This window comes from Lonchura striata, chromosome 19 (genome assembly GCF_046129695.1).
Source record: "Lonchura striata isolate bLonStr1 chromosome 19, bLonStr1.mat, whole genome shotgun sequence".
NCBI classification, from domain to species: Eukaryota; Metazoa; Chordata; class Aves; order Passeriformes; family Estrildidae; genus Lonchura; species Lonchura striata.
In genome coordinates, this window is record NC_134621.1 from 3,794,424 (window position 1) to 3,811,691 (window position 17,268).

At 50.2% G+C, this 17,268-nt stretch overlaps 1 protein-coding gene across 1 annotated transcript in view; it reads right to left on the reverse strand.

Moving 5' to 3' along the window:
• Positions 1-17,268, reverse strand: part of MGAT5B (alpha-1,6-mannosylglycoprotein 6-beta-N-acetylglucosaminyltransferase B) — a 72,754-nt gene that overhangs the window by 38,544 nt on the left and 16,942 nt on the right. Inside the window, exon 3 of the mRNA XM_077787343.1 lies at positions 7,093-7,237. Within this exon, the coding sequence (XP_077643469.1) occupies positions 7,093-7,237 (145 nt within the window). The remainder of the gene's footprint in view (positions 1-7,092; positions 7,238-17,268) is intronic.

Here is a 17,268-nt window from a genome sequence, read left to right on the forward strand (position 1 = left end):
CTCCTAACCATCAATATAGATTTCGTCTTTATTATTTTCAGATTTATATTTCCCCCTGTTGATTAAGATTCAGATCACACTGTGCCTTATAATGCTCTGTATACAGTATTCATCTCCTTTCAAAAACTGCTATTAAGATGTATCTTTCCCCACTGACAGATCATTTGCCATAGAATATAGCCGGAGGTTGGGTTTTCTGTCACTTTTTTATGCATTAATTTGGTTCCCTTCACTTTGCTCTTGTCCCCAACTCCGCAGCACCAGCTCGGATTCAGCCTGTTTATCCCTTTACAAGCCACTGTATTTTTATTGCCTTTTATAAAAGTGGCATTATGAAAAGATGAATCTCTTTCTCTTTGTGTGTTGTCTTCATAATACAAGGCCTAAACATATTTGCTTGCTCAGCCGATATTTCTTGCTATTAACTTGTGAAAGCCATGGCTTTAGGAAGACCAATACAGATGGAGAAAAGCAGATGTTCTGAAGATAATACATCAACAAATTCAGCATTTGCACAGAGCAGTTTACCCAAGGATTTCCACTTGCTGACATCCAGTGTCTGTGCTGCCATTTGCCTCTTTAAATATTGTTTTAAGGTTTTTTTTTTTTTGCCCAAAGACCTAAAGCAGAGCAGAAAGCAGCAGGGCTGGGGCTGCTGTTTCACTGCTCTGGGGACACAAATCACATCCAGCCCCACAGCAGGACAGGGAGCTGAAATCCCACAGGGAAGGGAAAGGGAATGCCAAGGGAAAAGGATCCTCCTCCTGGTTCCTGCTGCAGCTTGTGAGGTGCTGCCTGTTCAAACAGCTGGGACATCTCCAGGAGAAATGAGCCCTAAGGGCATCTCCAGCAGGTCACCCTGAGGGCTCAGGCTGCTCTTCCCATCCACCCATCTGTCCCTTCATCCCCAGCCCCCTCCAATGGAAAACACTCAGAGTCACCCAGCTCTGTGAAGTCACCAACTGGAAAGCTGAGGGGTCCCAGGGATGTGGGGAAAAGCCCTCATCTGAGTGCTGGATAGCAAGAAAAAAGTCATTTAAATGTCCAAGAAGAGGGAGAAATTAAAAGCTTTGCTCCACTAATATAAGAGAACACAATTAAAACTCATCCGTGCTGAAGGAAAAACATTTCTGGAAGATCCATGCCCTGGTCTGTATATCCACATCCTCTCTGAGATGGCTTCTATCCAAAAATCAGAAACCAGGGACGTCCTGCCCGTGTGGGATAGGGCAGGACACAGACCCAGGAGGGTTATTGCTCTAAAATTTGAGTCCCAATCCCCTGACACGGACAATCCCAACACAGGAGCATAGCACCAGAGGCAGCAGAGGCTCAGGAGGCTCAGCTGTGCAGCTGATATTTATTGGCTTTGTAACCCTGGATTTAATCCTCATTGCTCCAGTGCTGTTCCCTGAGCTTGGATGAGCAGCCAGGCCTTGGACTGAGCTGCTGCTGCTGTGATGGGAAGTGCAGGGAGGGTCCCACATCTGCCCCACTTGGGAAAGGCTCAGACCCCCAGCGAGCAGAGCAAAAGCCCAAAGTTCTGCTTGTGATCAGCATGGTAGAAATGTAGAGTCATACTGGAGGAAAAAAGTGCAGAGGTTGAGGCACAGCTGCTCTGCTCCCCCCTGGAGTGGGCTCTGCCAGGTCACTCAGGTGCCTTTCCTGACACTGGACAAGGACAGGGATGTGGCACCTGGCTTTGCACATGTGAGAAGCCCCATGCCACTGAGAAATGGGTTTATTCCTCACAGGCTGCTCCTGCCAGTCAACTGGATGAGAAATTAAAAGGAAATAAAATTATTTGTTAAAAAAACCCAGAGGACAGTAGTTGTTCCCAGTGTAATTTCTGGGGTCTCTCTACATCCCAAGGTTTTCCACCTCAGGGTGACACAAACAGCTCAGTCTCCCCTGCACAAACAGCTGAGAAAAGACCTGAGCTCACTGTGGCCGTGTTTGTGCTCACTGGGAATTCACCCTGGGAAAATATCCCAGAGAACATGACTTGGGATGGGGGCATTCCTTGCAAACTCATTTGAAGCAAGCACCAGATGATGCATGGGCAGAGCCCTGACTGAACTGCTCCAACACCAAGTTACATAATAAATCACATAATAAATACAGGAGCATTTAACTCACTAAAGCACTTCCATTTATTTTCATTTCAGTTAATTGTGGGTGATATTTCGCACACAAATACTTTTCTAAGAGCCCCTGAGCTAACCCAAAGCCCATGGCTGCACACCCCAGGGGGGGACACTGATATTTCAGTAAGCTGGCAATAAACTTCATTAAAAAAATGATGAAAACCAGCTTTCCAACCAAACTCTGTAGCTCACCAGCACAGCCAGCAAAGTATAACCAACACCATTAATGAAAATATTTTATCAATGCTATGAAGTGCTTTGAGATCTTCCCCAAGCAGAACACGAAGCTGAAGCCACAAGCCCAAACCTTCATTTTTTTCCTGACCCTCAGAGCAGAACTGGGCTGAGCCACGGGCCTGGGCAGCTGTGGGTTTATTTATGGGATCACAGGGGATCATGAAAAGCAGGGTTATGGGATCACCACTTTGTTGGGGCAAAAATCAGATATATTTATCTACAGGCTTGAGCAGCTGGAGGGCTATTGGCTGCCTGATGCTCTAAAATTTGTGTCCCAATCCCAACACAGGAGGTGTAGCACCCGAGGAGGTGGCTCAGGAGGCTCTAGCTGATATTTATATTGGTCTCGTAACCCCCAGAGCTCAGCTCAGCAGGACCAACACCCAGCAAAGCCAGGCTGGAGCACAGGACAGGTCTTTCCTCCCCTGGGCTGCTCTGAACAGCTTTGCCCCCGCTGAGCCCCTCAGGAGATGGGGAGGCAATGCTCAGGGGGCTCCAGGACTGCTCCAGGCTCACCTGGGCAGCAGGAGACCACAGCACTGGCTGTGATTTCACTGCAGCCAGCTCCCCACCAGCAACAATTCAGGAATTAATAGAGCCAGGCTGGCAGGATGCAGGAACATCATCCATTTAGTGTCATATTGCGAGACTTTTAATTACTGGAGGAATATGGAGTCATGTAATGATTACAAGAACAAATACTTAAAGTGTGTGGAAATTAACTGAGCCTTGGCAGTAATTAAGCTTGAAGATTAATCAGGAGTTAGCAAATAACATCCTTTCCAGGCTAACCACCGTGTGGGGAGAGGGATGACCAGGAATGCCAGTGCTGCAGACCCCAGCCTCCCCCTCTGCCACGTCCCTGGGGGATGAGGTGGGCAGGGGCAGCCCAGCTCCTGGCAAAGGGCTTCTCCAAGCCCCAGCACTGCTGGGTTACAGTGCCAGCTTGGGTCAGCCACTTCCACCCCCTCCTCCCCTCCCTCCTAAACGCTTTTCAGCAAGAAATCAACACTTCCCCTGCAAACTAATATTTCCCTTGCCCAGTAAACAGCTCTCCAGGAGGCTTCCATAAGTACTCCTAATTTCCTTCCCCTCTGATGATATACGAGGGTTGCATTCAATTAACAGCAGTATTGATTTTCCTGCAGCTGACTGGCAGCCTGCTCGCCCTCGTTAGGGAATCCATCCCTCCCTTCCCAGCACGGGCAGGATGCAGGGAGCCCAGGCAGGGCTGCAGAAGGGATCCAGCAACCCCTGGGCTTCACAGGTGCAGCCTGTGTGACACCCCACAGAACCTTGGGGCAGCTCCTCTAACAGGAAGAAAGTTGGAGTGGGATATTTGGGTTTTCCAAGGGTTTTTTCCAAAGCATTGCAAGGGGCTGGTGGGCTGGACATGGAGGCACCTGTGGAGTATTTAATGAGACAGCCCCAATGGAGCAAGGAAGGTTTTGCAGCTTGGAAATCTGGGAGGCTTTCCAAGGCAGGCCATTAGTGCCACCCTGCATATACAGAATTTTCCTTGCACTTTCCAAGGGGTAAAGCTACCCCAAGCCTGTGCTGGAGTGGTACAGTGCTCACAGGTTGTGGCATTCTCTATATCTGAACAGAAAGACATCATTCTCTCTCAGAGATTTTTCCCAGAGAAGCACAGAGAGAAGAAGAGAAAACAATTCTTAGCTGTGCCTGTGTTTGTGCCCATGTGGAATGTGTTCTGGAGATTGTTTACCCAAGGTGATTGTTTGATTGGATTTTGGTGATGGTGCTTTGGATTCAAGGATCAATTGGATCCAACAGCTGTGTCAGGACTCTCAGCAGAGAGTCATGGGTTTTTCTAGCTAGTGATAGTTCTTGTTAGTGTAATATAGTTTAATAAAGTGATTATTTAGCCTTCTGAAATCATTGCAATTCAGACATCATTCCTCCCGCATGTCGGGCATCCTGGCACCAATAACAAGTTATTCCATAAGACTCAGCAAAGCCTTCACCTCCTTCCTCCCAGCTGGAGCTCTGCAAAACCCAGCCCTCCTGATTCCATTGGAGATCCAGCCTTAAGCAGGAGAGCACTTTGTAAAAACAAGAACTAATCCACTTTTGGGAACCACAAAGCCCACGCTGGCAGCCGTGCAGAGCGGGAAGGAGACGAAGGCAGCAGCCGTGCCAAGCAGGGAGATGCTTTGAAGACTAAAATCCCTTTGAAATTACCACCCTTTAATTGTATTATCTTACCCTGACAGCCTCAAGTCGGTCACTGGTGATCAAAGAGACAGGGACAGGGAGGGAAGGAGACAAGGCCAGGGTGGAATCCCGGGATCCTGACAGGGAGCAGCACCCGGGTGTCTCCGTGGGGTTGATCCGGGTCCAGCAGTCACTGCTGGCTCCAGGTGCAGCTGGAGGTGCCCAATCCCACCTCAGCACAGGGGTCCCCAGGACTGCAGCTGGTCACCCTCAGAGGGACAGGGACCTCGGCACCCAGACTCCACAGCTGCTTTTGGATTTCCCCTGGGATGCTCTGCTCGGCTCCAGAGAGCATCCAGAGCTGTGGGACCAGCACAGAGCCAAATCAGGGTGGCTCTGAACCCTTCCAGCTGCCTCACACACCCCTCAAAGGGCAGCAGGGACCAGGACAAGCCAAGAAAGGTCACCCTGGATGAGGCAGCCCGTGTGGCAGCAGAGGTGGAGACACTCAAAGCTGCTGAGACCCAGAACAGCTGTAACACCTCCAACACCTGACATCCCCTCTGGCACAGCCCTCAGCCAGACCCAGAGCTGCAGGGAAGGAAGGGAGAGCTCAGGAAATGCTTCCTAAATGTTGGAAAATACTGCCAGTGCTTCATTAGGGACTGCCACAGCAAAATCCCACCCACAAGAATCTCCCCCGTGGTGGCTGCTTCACCTGGAGATGCTTCACCCCATGACCAGAACGGGACCTTCAGAGGCCAGGTGACAACAAGGAGAGGAGACTGATGGGGTTTGGATGCAGAATCAGGTCAAGAGAATTTATTTCTCTTTAGGAGTGACTTATAAGGAGAAAAAGGTGATAAACTCGTTGCCCCTGACTTTCTGTTCCTGCAAATTAAGACATCTGTGATCTCAATCACTCAGGCCCATCTGAGCACACACACAAAACCTGAGGCTCTTTTGATGTGGGTCCATCAGCTTCCATCCTCTCTCCAGGTGATGGCCTCAGAGCCATCGCTCTCACAGCAGATCTGAAACACCAAATCCCAATCTGCAGCCATTGCTGCCAGCCCACAGAAATGCTTTTAAGTTTCTCTCTTGGCTGCTGGTGTAGAGAAACAACCATCACCTGAAATTACTGGTTCTTTTAACACAAGACTGGCCAAAAAAATTGTTCAGTGTGAGCAAGCACCTTCCAGTGGCTGGCTGTAATAGTCCTGTCCACTCCTCTCTGGGATTATTTGTGATTTCACTCACTTGGGTACCAGCCAGCCTCAGAACAACAAAATCCCAGCACCTACCATGGCTGAGGCAAATTATATTTTCTCAGTGCTGGAAATGATGCTACATAAAAGGTAGAACCAGACTTTCCATGGCTGCCCGTGCAGCTCCAACTCAGGTGTGCAGGTCCTGTGGCAGAGCTCAGCCTTTAATTACAGGCTCACTGACTCTGTTTTCTGTCATAGGCACAAAAGAGGCTCGTGAGGAAAGCGAGGGAGAGGGATGGAAACGCTGATGGGAACAGGGAAAAGCACAGTGATGGCAGGAGGTGGAGGTGGGAATGTTATGAGGGATCCAGCAGGATGCAGCACAGCTCCTGTGCTGTCAGCACAGAACAGGGCAGGGGTGACCCCTGCATGTCACATCCCTGCCAGTCACCTCTCCTGTGTCACCCGAGGCCCCACCTGAGCAAAATCCACGCTGGCATGTTTTCCACACTGCCAAATTTGTCCCAAGTGCTGCCCCTGTGGTTTTTCATCTCTGCTCCCCCACCACCAGTTACCATTTGTGCACTGACACTCAAATTAGTACCAGTGAATGTTTAAAAGCTCCCAGAGCACAGGGAAATGTCTCTTTAGCAAATCGGTGTGCCACAACAGGGAGGCTGATGGCATTTCTCACACTGCCAGCTGAAATGTGCATCACAGGGAGACAGGACATCATTTTAAGCCCTTCTGCACATTTTAAACTTTGCTCAACTCCAAGGCTGAGCACATCACCCCTGGATTTCGAACAACCACCAGCTCCACAGCTACTACAGGCAGAGTACAGGCACAGAGCAAGTGTCCTGAGCTCAGGGAGCACATCCCACATGCCAGGTGCTGCTCAGCAAGTCCCACCTCCAGCTGCACCTCAGCACAGCAGTGCAGACACTGCCACACCTGCAGCTGGGACAGGAAATCATGGAATCACAGAATATCCCAAGTTAGACAACACCCACATGGATCACTGAGTCCAGCTCCTGGCCCTGCACAGGACATCCCCAAAAATCACACAGTGTGCCTGAGAACATACTGCAAGTGCTTCTGGAACTCTGACAAGCTTGGGAATGTGACCACTAACCCTAAAAATCACAGTCAGCTCAGAAATCCCAAAAGAAAAGGTTCCAGACATGGCAAATGAGACTAAAGGTCTCCCCAAGCCCCATGTCCCGTTGGGTCCCACCACCCTCAGAGCAGCTCAGCACATTGGGGTGTTCTGCTCCTGCAAAACCCCCACACCCAGCACTGCTCCACAGGGTCTGACTGACCTGTCCAGAGGGAATCGTGCTTCATCCCCTTTGTGGAAGTCAGTGCTGTTCTCCAGCCTGGCCAGGATGTCCATCCTCTTCATCAGCATCTCCAGCATGTCGCTCATCCTGCGCAGCACCCCGCGGGACTCCAGCGCGCCCATCACTGCAGCACACAGAGAGAGCTGAGACAGGCCTGGCACTGACAGAGCCCCCACGGGCCCCCAGCCCCACAGCCACCCCTGCTCCTGTGCTCCCCACCCCACGGCTGGGCTCGGAGGTGTAAGGACCATCTCGCTGCCCCACAGCCCCATCAGGGACCAAGCAGGGTAAATCCCTGCCCAAATCCAGCTGGGCTCCTCCAGCTCAGTGGTTATCTCAGCCTGGACCAGCCATGAACTCCTGATTTATCCACCTGATCCAGCCTGTCCCGAGGGCTCACTGCAAACTGATTTGATTCCCAAGCACCAAGCAAACAGCCTTTCATTTGGCACTTCTCTTTTTCACCCTCCACCTAGCCCAGCATCCTTCCTGCCTTTGGCAGCAGCCTGCAGAGGATGCTTAAGGAAAAACAAGGGACACTAATCAAAGGGGTGGTGCTCCCCCAGCACATCCTCCCAGCAGCACAGGATTTTCCTGTTAGAGAAAAGAACAGATTTTCTGCCCAAATCTGCAATGGGCATCTCAGAAACCCCCCCAGCAGGGAAGGCCCCAATTCCCAGCCCTGTTTAACACTGTTTCCTATGGCTTTGCATGGCCCTGACCTGCTGCCACATGGAAAGCACAGGGGGATCCAGGAGCTCCTGGCTCCCAGCTCGATTTGCCATCTAGTGACAGGCAGCGAGCCCGGAGCCAGGAAACAGAAAATAAAGCTCCCGTTTCATCTCAGCTCGGCTCATTTCACGTTGGTAATAACTTAATCAGTGCATAATCCCCTGAACCTCTCCCGTTTAGCTTATCTCTGCCGTTCCACTCTCATGTGCTTTCCAAAAGGCAGCACATATTTAATTCAGGGAGCAGCAGGAGCCAGGGGGGCAGCACAGGGAGGGTGAACAGCTGCTGGATGTCCTGGGTGGCCATCAGGTGGTTATCAGGACTTAAGGACACCTCATGCACCTCCAAACAGATGCACAACCAGTCTTGCAAAGCCAGAGGGAAGTTTGGGATTCCCTATGCTGGCACAGCCAGGGCGGTGGGATGGATCAGGCATCCCAAAATTGTGCCAGGGACAGCCCTGGCACAGGTTCCTGCTTACCACAGGAGCTGACTGAGCACGTGAAACAGCACAGAGGCCTCAGCGTGGGTGTTTGGAGGTCTCAGTGTGGGTGTTTGGAGGTCTCGGTGTGGGTGTTTGGAGACCTCAGTGTGGGTGTTTGGAGGTCTTCCCCAGACATTCCCTCAGTTCCATGGCAAGAAGTCAGTGGCTTCTGCTTCAATCAGTGGGTGCCCAATGTCCTGTGCAGCCCCAAACCTTCCTGGGTGGGTTTGGGAACGCAGGAGTCACCAGTGCCCAACCCACCAGGAAGGTCACCCTGTCCCCTGGGTGATAGCAAAGTCACAGCCTGTCCCTCTGAAGAGCAGCAGCACTAATAAGCCTGGAATTAAAAGATGCTATGGGAGTAAAAAAGTGGAATTTTGGAACCTGGAGCTCAGTTTTGACAAGGACTGCCCCAAACACAGCTGAGAGAAATCAGGAAGAGGCACAGCCAAGGGAAATAGAACAGCTCTGACATGGGCTTAAATCAGAAAATCCACTTTAGTTATTTGTCCATAGACTGAGCCCATTCCAGTGATATCCCTCCCACAGCTGGGCTGTGTTCATGGCTTGCAGCCCCCAGCACCCTCTGTCCATCCCAGGGCTGACCATCCCCCCAATGGGGATTTCTACTCAGAATTTGCTCCTGCTCTGACATCCCAGCATGGCCAGCAGGTCAGAGCTTAGACCTTACACTCAGTTTTTGCATGAGACAGTGGTTACCAATCCCTCTTGGATGCTCCTGGGCTGCAGTGGGTGAGGCTGGAGGTCAGGAAAAAGACCTGACCCAACCCCTACAGCCAGAAAGGCTGAAACCACCACCCCCAGATTCCCACGGAGTCCATCCTGGCCTGGGGATTGGGAGCCCAGCTTGTTTGGGGGTTCAGGTTGTGATGGTTTGCTAGGAACACCCAAAGGTTGTGCCAGGGAAATGGAGATGGAAATTTCCTGGCAGTCCAAGGCTTCATCACAGCGGCAGAGCTGACAAGACAGCTCTGCTCCCAAATCACTAATGAGGGACGAGCTTATTCCCATCAGGGCACAAATCCGTTTCCCTGTGGATCCCAAAGAACCACAGCTCCAGCTCTGCACCCAGCACCAGCCTGGCCCCTGGCATTCCCTGAATTTCCCTGAGATCTCCCCTCCTGTCACTGCCACCATCCAATTCCCAGCTGGTTTTGAGCCATTGCAGGATGTTTGAGAGCAGAGCTCTGAGCTTTGCTGTCAACAGTGAGCCGAGATATTCCTTCTCAAACAGAGAAATAAAAAAAAAAAAATCCCAAATACTAAGTAAAAATAGTAAAAAAAAAAAAAAAAAAAAAAAAATCCCAGCTTTCCCTGCATTATCTTTTGGGGCAGCCTGCCAGAAAGCAGAGCTGTGGCAGGACACATCTCCCTCATCCTTCCCCTGGCACTCGGAGATGGAGTCGAAGCTCTTCCGCATCAACACCTCTCTCTTTCTTTTCCTGTTCTTTTGTTGTTGTTGTTGTTTTTCCAGCAGCTTAAGGAAGCTAACAACGGCTTGACATTTTTGGCAATGATTATTAAATCTTTTGGAAAGTGTGTCTCATTAAAACCAGAAGAAAGGAGGAAAAGTGCTGAAGCGACTCTTTTAAAAATGCAAGAGCCAGGATTAATTTGTTAACCTGAAAAAGAGACTCAGACTCCCACCCAGGGCTGCTCAGCTGCCTGAGCCAGGCACAGGGATCCAGAGGATGGAGAAGATCCTGGCCAGGAGCTCAGGCTTCTCCCTAAAGCCAGTGATGAAGATCCCCAAGGAGATTTTACCCACAGCACATCCAGGATAAACCCAAACCCACTTTAACAGCACAAAAACCCAGTACAACAGTTCTGAAAAATTAAACAGTGCTGAAAAACACTTTCTTTTAAAAAAACAGATCCACCAAGCTGCTAATTAGAAAGGAAAAATATTCTAATTTCCCCTGATAACCAGCAATGATGGGACAGCAAATACAAGTAAACCCAACTGATAGATTAATTGGAGTTTGTTAAAGTATGACAGGGTTTTGACAGTTTTTCCTGAGTGGCAGCCACGCTTTCCAGGCAATCACTGAACTGACAGAGGTTTTCATAGCAGCACTAGGAAATAATGATTGCAATCAATCATATCTTACCGGATTTCATGAGACATGCTGGTAAACACAGCAGAGGGAGGAGAATTATTTATGGGGCTTCTGAAGAGCACACAGCTAAGTAATTGGATGAAATCAGGGGAAAAAAGGAAAGCAACCCCTAAGGGTGATGTCTCATGGAAGAAGGAATAGCTTCTCTGTGAAACCAGCGGTATTGTTGAGCAATAGTCAACAGCCAATATGCTCAAATTTGGATGGGTTGAAACCCTAGGGAATTCGCTAATGATGCACTTGTCTTTAAAATACCTGCTTGGAGTGAAAGCAGCCATGAGCAGACATCACCCCCAGCCTGTACCTGCCACTGGAACCTCCAGAACGGGAGCCTGGATGAGCATTCAGGGGAGTTCTGCTCTGTGTGCCAACCTGCCCTCAAAGGTGAACTTCAGTGAACTCAGAGATCCTTGTGGATCCCTCCCAGATCAGGATATTCTGTGTTTCTGTGGTTCTCTGACCATGCAGGTATTGTAAATGCAGGTGAGCCCAGTGGGAAGAAATGCTGATGTCTGACTCCAATTCAGAGGCTGAATGATTTCCTTATTATAACTATGCCATAATGCATTAATATACTATTTAAAGGAGATAAAACTACATACCTACTTTCTCTAACTACCATATCTAACTCACAACTCGTGACCCTCTCTGAGAGTCCAGCACCAGGTGGGTTGGATTGGCCACCAGGCTCAAACAATCCTCACCAGAATCCAACCAAGAAATCACCCCAGGTAAACAATTCTCCAAACACATTCCACATGGGAAAAACAAGGAGCAGAAATAGAAATTATTTTCTCTTTCTTTCCTCTGTACTCCTCTATGAAAAAATCCTGATAGAGAGAAGAATGTGCCTGCATCATGCAGGAGTGGAGAGCAGCTGAGAAAGGAGCATCTCTAGCACAGGGGACACCCTGCTGGGCAGCCCAGCACAGGGCTGGGACCACCGGGGGTGATGTGAAGTGCTGCTGGCAAAGCCCAGGTTGTGCCACGGGGAAAGGAGCAGACAGGAAGGAGTTTCCTTGAGTTTTCCACGTTTTGGCATCCTGAGCATCCTCCAGCACTGCTCACGGTGGGAGCCCTCCCCACCCTGCCCTTCCCAAGCACAGAGGATGTCACCCTGTCACCCAGGCTCTGGGGTGCTTGGGCTGAGGAGCTCAAAAGGAGTTAAACCCCCCCAGGAAAACAAAAAGAGCACTCTGGGGCATGTCCTCTTGTTCTGGTTCCAGCTGGGGCAGAGTTAATTTTTTTCCCAGTGGCCAGTGTGGAGCTGTGTTTTGGAGTTGTGCTGAGCACAGGGATGATTTTCCAGAGATGTTTTTGTTCTTGCTGAGCAGGGCTCACACTGAGCCATGGCCTTTGCTGCTTTTCACTCTGCCAGGCTGGTGGGGAAGCTGGGAGGTGGCACAGCCAGGACAGGGGATCCAAACTGACCAAAGGGATATTCCACAACCTATGGCATCATGGTCAGGGTATAAAGTGGGGGAAGGAGGAGAAAGATGGTTCTGGCATTAGTCAGTGCATGGTGAGCAATTGCACTGTGCATCACTTGTTTGTTTCCTTTTTGTTATCATTATAATTTGCCATTGTTAATGCATTTTACTTCTGAAAATACAGAAGAAGAAAAATACTTCCTCTGTATTTTCAGGAGAAATATTTCTGAATATTTGAGCCACTGAAACCACCACAACTTCATTTGCAATTAATAAACTTGTTTTTTTCAACATACAAGTTTTACTCCAGTCCTCCCCATTCCACAGGGATAGGAGAGGAGGGTTGACAGAGTGGCTTTGTGGTGCTTAATTTCCATCTGGGCTTAAACCACAACATCCTTTCAGCAACTTGGAGTGACTGAAACCTCCCTGATGGCAGCTCCCATCCCTGGCTCACTCAGCCCCATCCTGCCCACACTGCTCAGCAACAGTGATGGGGGGGCAAAAACCACATTTCCACCCAAACCCAAGTTATTTCAAGGGCAGCAAAAGCCTCCCATGCCCTCCTGTGGGGAGACCAAGGCACAGGCTCAATCCACATCTCCACAGACCCACGTGAACAGCACCAAAGCATCTCCCTGACCTTTACAGACGTCACAGAATCACTGGGTTGGAAGAGACCTCCAAGATCATCGAGTCCAACCTAGCCCCAACCCCGGCACCCAGTGCCACATCCAGTCTGGTTTAAACACACCCAGGGATGGTGACTCCACCAACTCCCTGGGCAGCCATTCCAGAACTTTATCACCTTTCTGTAAAACACTTTTTCCTAATATCCAACCTGTATTTCCCTTGGTACAGCTTGAAGCTGTGTCCTCTGGTCCTGTAAGTTCCTGGAGAAAGAGCCCAACCCCACCTGAGCACAGCCACCTTTAGGGAGTTGAAGAGAGCAATAAGGTCACTCATGAGTCTTCTTTAAAATGCAATCCCACACTGTATTCCCAATATCCATAACCCGGCTGCTTGGCTGTTGGTGCCCTCCCTGGCCATCCCACAACAGCAAATCCCCTGCTGGTACTGGAGCTCAGACAGAGTGAGCTATTGTCTGTGTCCATTGAAAATACCAGCTGAATTAATTTCAATCTAAAGCATCATTTGCTGTGGTTTTCTCCTTTAAAGGACAACTCCAGGCTACTTAAACCCCTCAAAAGGGCAGCACAGTCTTGAAAGATTTAGTGCAGAGGAAACTGGAGGATCTCCAGTGGGGCTGAGGCAGACCCAGACCTCGGGGTGGTGCCCAGGGCTGTCCTGGGGATGCCATCCTCCCGTGGGGGCACTCACCCTGGCATGTTCCCAGGGAGCAGAGCCCCAGCCCTTCGACTGCCTGCCCCTCTGCTGTTCCTCTATTTACTTTCACTATCGATTTTGATTCAAGCAGATTAAAAGACCAAAGAGCCAACTAGCCAAGGACTAACTCTGACACATAATCCATTGCAATCACAGCCCAGAGACCCAGCTCTAACTGGAAACAAGAGAGCCCAAGGCCAGGCTCAGGTTTGCATCAACGTCCCCCTCCTGTCTCCATCCCTTTGGGGAAGCTGCTCCAGGGATGGACAATGTCCCTCAGGGTGGCTGCACCCCTTAAGGCCACCCATTCCCCAGCATGGGCCCCCAGCCAGTTATTGCTGCCAGCAAATCCACCCACATCTGCCATGAAACTGCTCCAGATTTACTCATTTAAGTTATACAGAGAAAATACACTGCTTAGCCAGTGCCCCAGAGGAGGAGAGCACCAGGAGGCCCACAGGGAGGAGGTGCCCGTGAAGGAGCTCAGGGGCTGCTGCTGAATTGGGCACTTGAGCAGAGCTCCAGCTGCACCATCGATCTGGAAGTGCCAGCAGCGAAGCAGCTCCCTGGTAATCAGCCAAATTAAGCAGCCTTAAGTCACTGGCTGGTAAAGTAGATTATGTCCCACCAGCCTGCTATCACTGCTATCACCTACTCCTGGATTTATGCATTGACACTGCTGTGTCAGGGTGCAACCTCAGGGTTTTCCATCCCTCTCCCTGCATCCCTGGGCAGGCAGAGATTGTCAGACCCTCTGTGCCCTCCCTACATCCCTAAGGCAGGACCTGAGCCAGGTCCTGCAGGTGCAGCTGTGTGACAGCAGCAATTGCAGCCTTGCCCTTGTTCCCTGCAGCAGCAGTGCCTGGGCTCCAGGGTACCTGGGGGACAAATGAGCTGCAGGAGTTCCCTGCTCAGAGCCAGACCCAGTTGTGCCCTGCTGCCCAAAGCAGCACCAGCAGTGGGAAATAACCCAGTTCAGCCCCAAAAATCTCTCCTGGAGGCCTCATGCCACCCCTACAGCCAGGCACTGCTCTGCCCATCTCACAGTGTGAAAAACGACTGCTCACTTTTTAAGATTTCATGAAACTTTAATAAAAAAAAGACTAAATAAGGAAAAAAATTACAGCACAGGGAGCCCCTGTCCCTACCAGCCAGGTGCTCCTCTTCAAAATCATGCTCCCCCTTTTATATCTCTAGAAGGCCTGTCAGCGACTATGCCCCAAATACCACCCCATGATAACAGTGCAAGGGGGACCACATAGCACAGTAACATAACTATACATCTACAAAACTTCTCTTAACATATACATAACATTTACCCCTTAATTGTGAGAGCCAGCCATCTCATTACTCATCTGCAACAACAGCAAGGCCATCCTTGGGATCCATGGCCAACAGCTTCAGCAGCACGAGCTGCAGCTCTGCCCCTCACACTGTGGGTTCTCCAGCTGGCATGATGCCCCAGGAGCTGTCTGTGGCAAGCACTTTTCTCTCCCTCTCAGGATTTTTTCATAGAGGTGCACAGAGAGAGATGAAAGAGAAAATAATTTCTATTTCTGCTCCTTGTTTTTCCCATGTGGAATGTGTTTGGAGAATTGTTTACCTGGGGTGAGTGCTTGGTTGGATTCTGATGAGGATCGTTTGAGCCTGATGGCCAATCCAACCCACCTGTATCTAGACTCTCAAGAGAGAGTCACAAGTTGTGTTAGAGTCAGAGAGAGTAGTATATAGTTTTAGTATTCTTCTTTTATATAGTTTATTAATGTATTTTAGCATAGTTATAATGGAGAAATAATTCAGCCTTCTGGATTGAGTCAGACATTGTAATTTCTTCCCATTGGGTTCACCTGCATTTACAATAGGTGTCCCTGTCCCAGCCCCGCTGGCTTTGGGGTCTCATTCCTCCCTCCCTCAGCTGCAGGACCCCAAACTGAGCCTGCACAAGAGGGTCCCGATGCTTTTCCACCCATCCCATCCCTGTAAAGCCTGTAGGAGCAGCTTGCAGCTCCACCCAAACATGTCCTCTCCCTATTTCCATACAAATAAGAAAAGGCAGGAAAATGAGCAATGCAAACACTCACACTCCCTGTCAGGAGCCTTTCATTGCTGCAAGGGAGAGCCCAGGGCTCTTCTCCCCAGCCTTTATTGCTTCTTACCCTGCCATACACACACCAGAGAGCTGATGTCCCCTCTGGGACATGGGGACAGTGCCAGCAGTCCTGCCATGAGCCATCCCTGCAGGTGAAGGCAGCTGGATCATCTCCTCTCCCCCACAGCCCCAAGAGATGGGCTGGGGGAGTTGGGAAGCTGGGGAAGGAGAGATGAATACACACAACCCCAACACAAGCTGCAGTTCAGCTTTTATTTGGTTTAATATATCTTTTAACGCATCTTTCTTCCTCCTTCTCACCCCCCTTTCACTTTTTCTTTTAAAAAAGCAGCAGCAGGGAGTTTTTAGTTGCTTCTCTATTGCCAGCCAGCACTATTTTAAATTGCATTTTAAGCTGTTCTGCGGCACTTCAAACACCTCACACTGCAGGACAGGCTTCCAAATTACAAGATTAACATTGATTTTAAATTGCTTCCTAAAACACAAGGGCTCCAGCACAGGGATGGATGAAGGGCAGCTGCTGTAGCAAAGCCCAAAGGACAGCAGAGCTCCTGGGGCATGGCTGCACCCCACACTGGGGTGGATGCTGGTGGGACTGGGGGCAAACCAGACCCTGGATTTGCAGCTGAGACCCCCAGTTTCAGGTGAAAAGCAGCACACACAGGTCCCACAGGACAGGGACAGCCCCACGAGCCAGGGACCAGCCTTGGTGTGGGTTCTTGGTGTTTACAAAAGGCATTTCTCCAAGGGCACCAGCGTTTATCTCATCTGGCTCTGCTCCTGATGCTGCCCATTGCTCATCCAGGGATAAGTGACCTGCCAGGAGCCAGTGCCCCATGGATGCAGGAAGGGAAGGATTGCACCCAGCACTTGCACAGTGGAAAGCTGCAGGAGGCTCAGCCCCCCATCACTCCTCCAGCCCTGCACATCCAGCCCACAGCCACACTCACAGCTGCCCCGAAAGCTGCAGCTTCAGGAGCAGCAGAACTCACTCATTTAACACTTCTAAACCATCACCCTTTCTCCTTCAGCCACGAAGATTGGCCAAACAGTGCTGGGCATCCTGCCACTTTGCTTCCAGGGGCAAATAAATCATCCCTTCCTCCAAACCCATCAATCTCCAGCGAGCCCAGGTGCTGGTTCCTCCAAGCAGCAGCAGAGCCCAGAGCAGGGCCCCCAGAGCTGGGGGGCACTGGCAGAGCTGCAGGATGAGCCTCAGCTAATCTCTTCTCAAGCTGAACTGAGCCCTGCTCTCTCGTTTAAGCCAGAGAAACAAATAAATCAATGGGAAAACCCAGCTTTTACAGAGGCTGCTATGGTTCCCACTGTGCTAGTTTTATTTTCTGAAGTACCTGCTGCCTCCCAGGCTCAGGATGAATTTTGATTTAGGAGTGAAAAGGGGTAATAAAAGCATAAAGAGCCATTAAAATTCCTCCTGGCCATGGTGGGGTGTTGGCTCATCACAAGTTGATGGAAATGCCATTTGACTTCCTTATGAGCTATAGAAAATCAATTAATTGATTTAATCATTCCCTGGGTGTCCCTGCTTATGGAGATAACAGAGTGCCAGGGCAGCAGGAAGCTGCTCCTGCCTCCTCTGCCACAGGGCCAGCAGGGAAGGGGCCAGCACACATCCCTGCTCCGAGGCCCTCATCACTGCTGCCCCACTCCAAGATGTGTGAATTCACACTTCCATTTTCCAATAAGTTTGGTGGCATAATTTTTTTCCTTCTCTTTAAGCCGCAGGCATTCAATTCTGAGCAGTAATTGCATGAAACAGGCACTTCTTCAGGAAGAGACATTTTCCCAGGGTGGATTAAGCCTTAACCACTACAACAGCAGCCCTGACACTTCTCTTTACCCCTCTGTGCCCTGCAAAGTCTGCATTTTGCATTTTGCTCCCCCAGCACA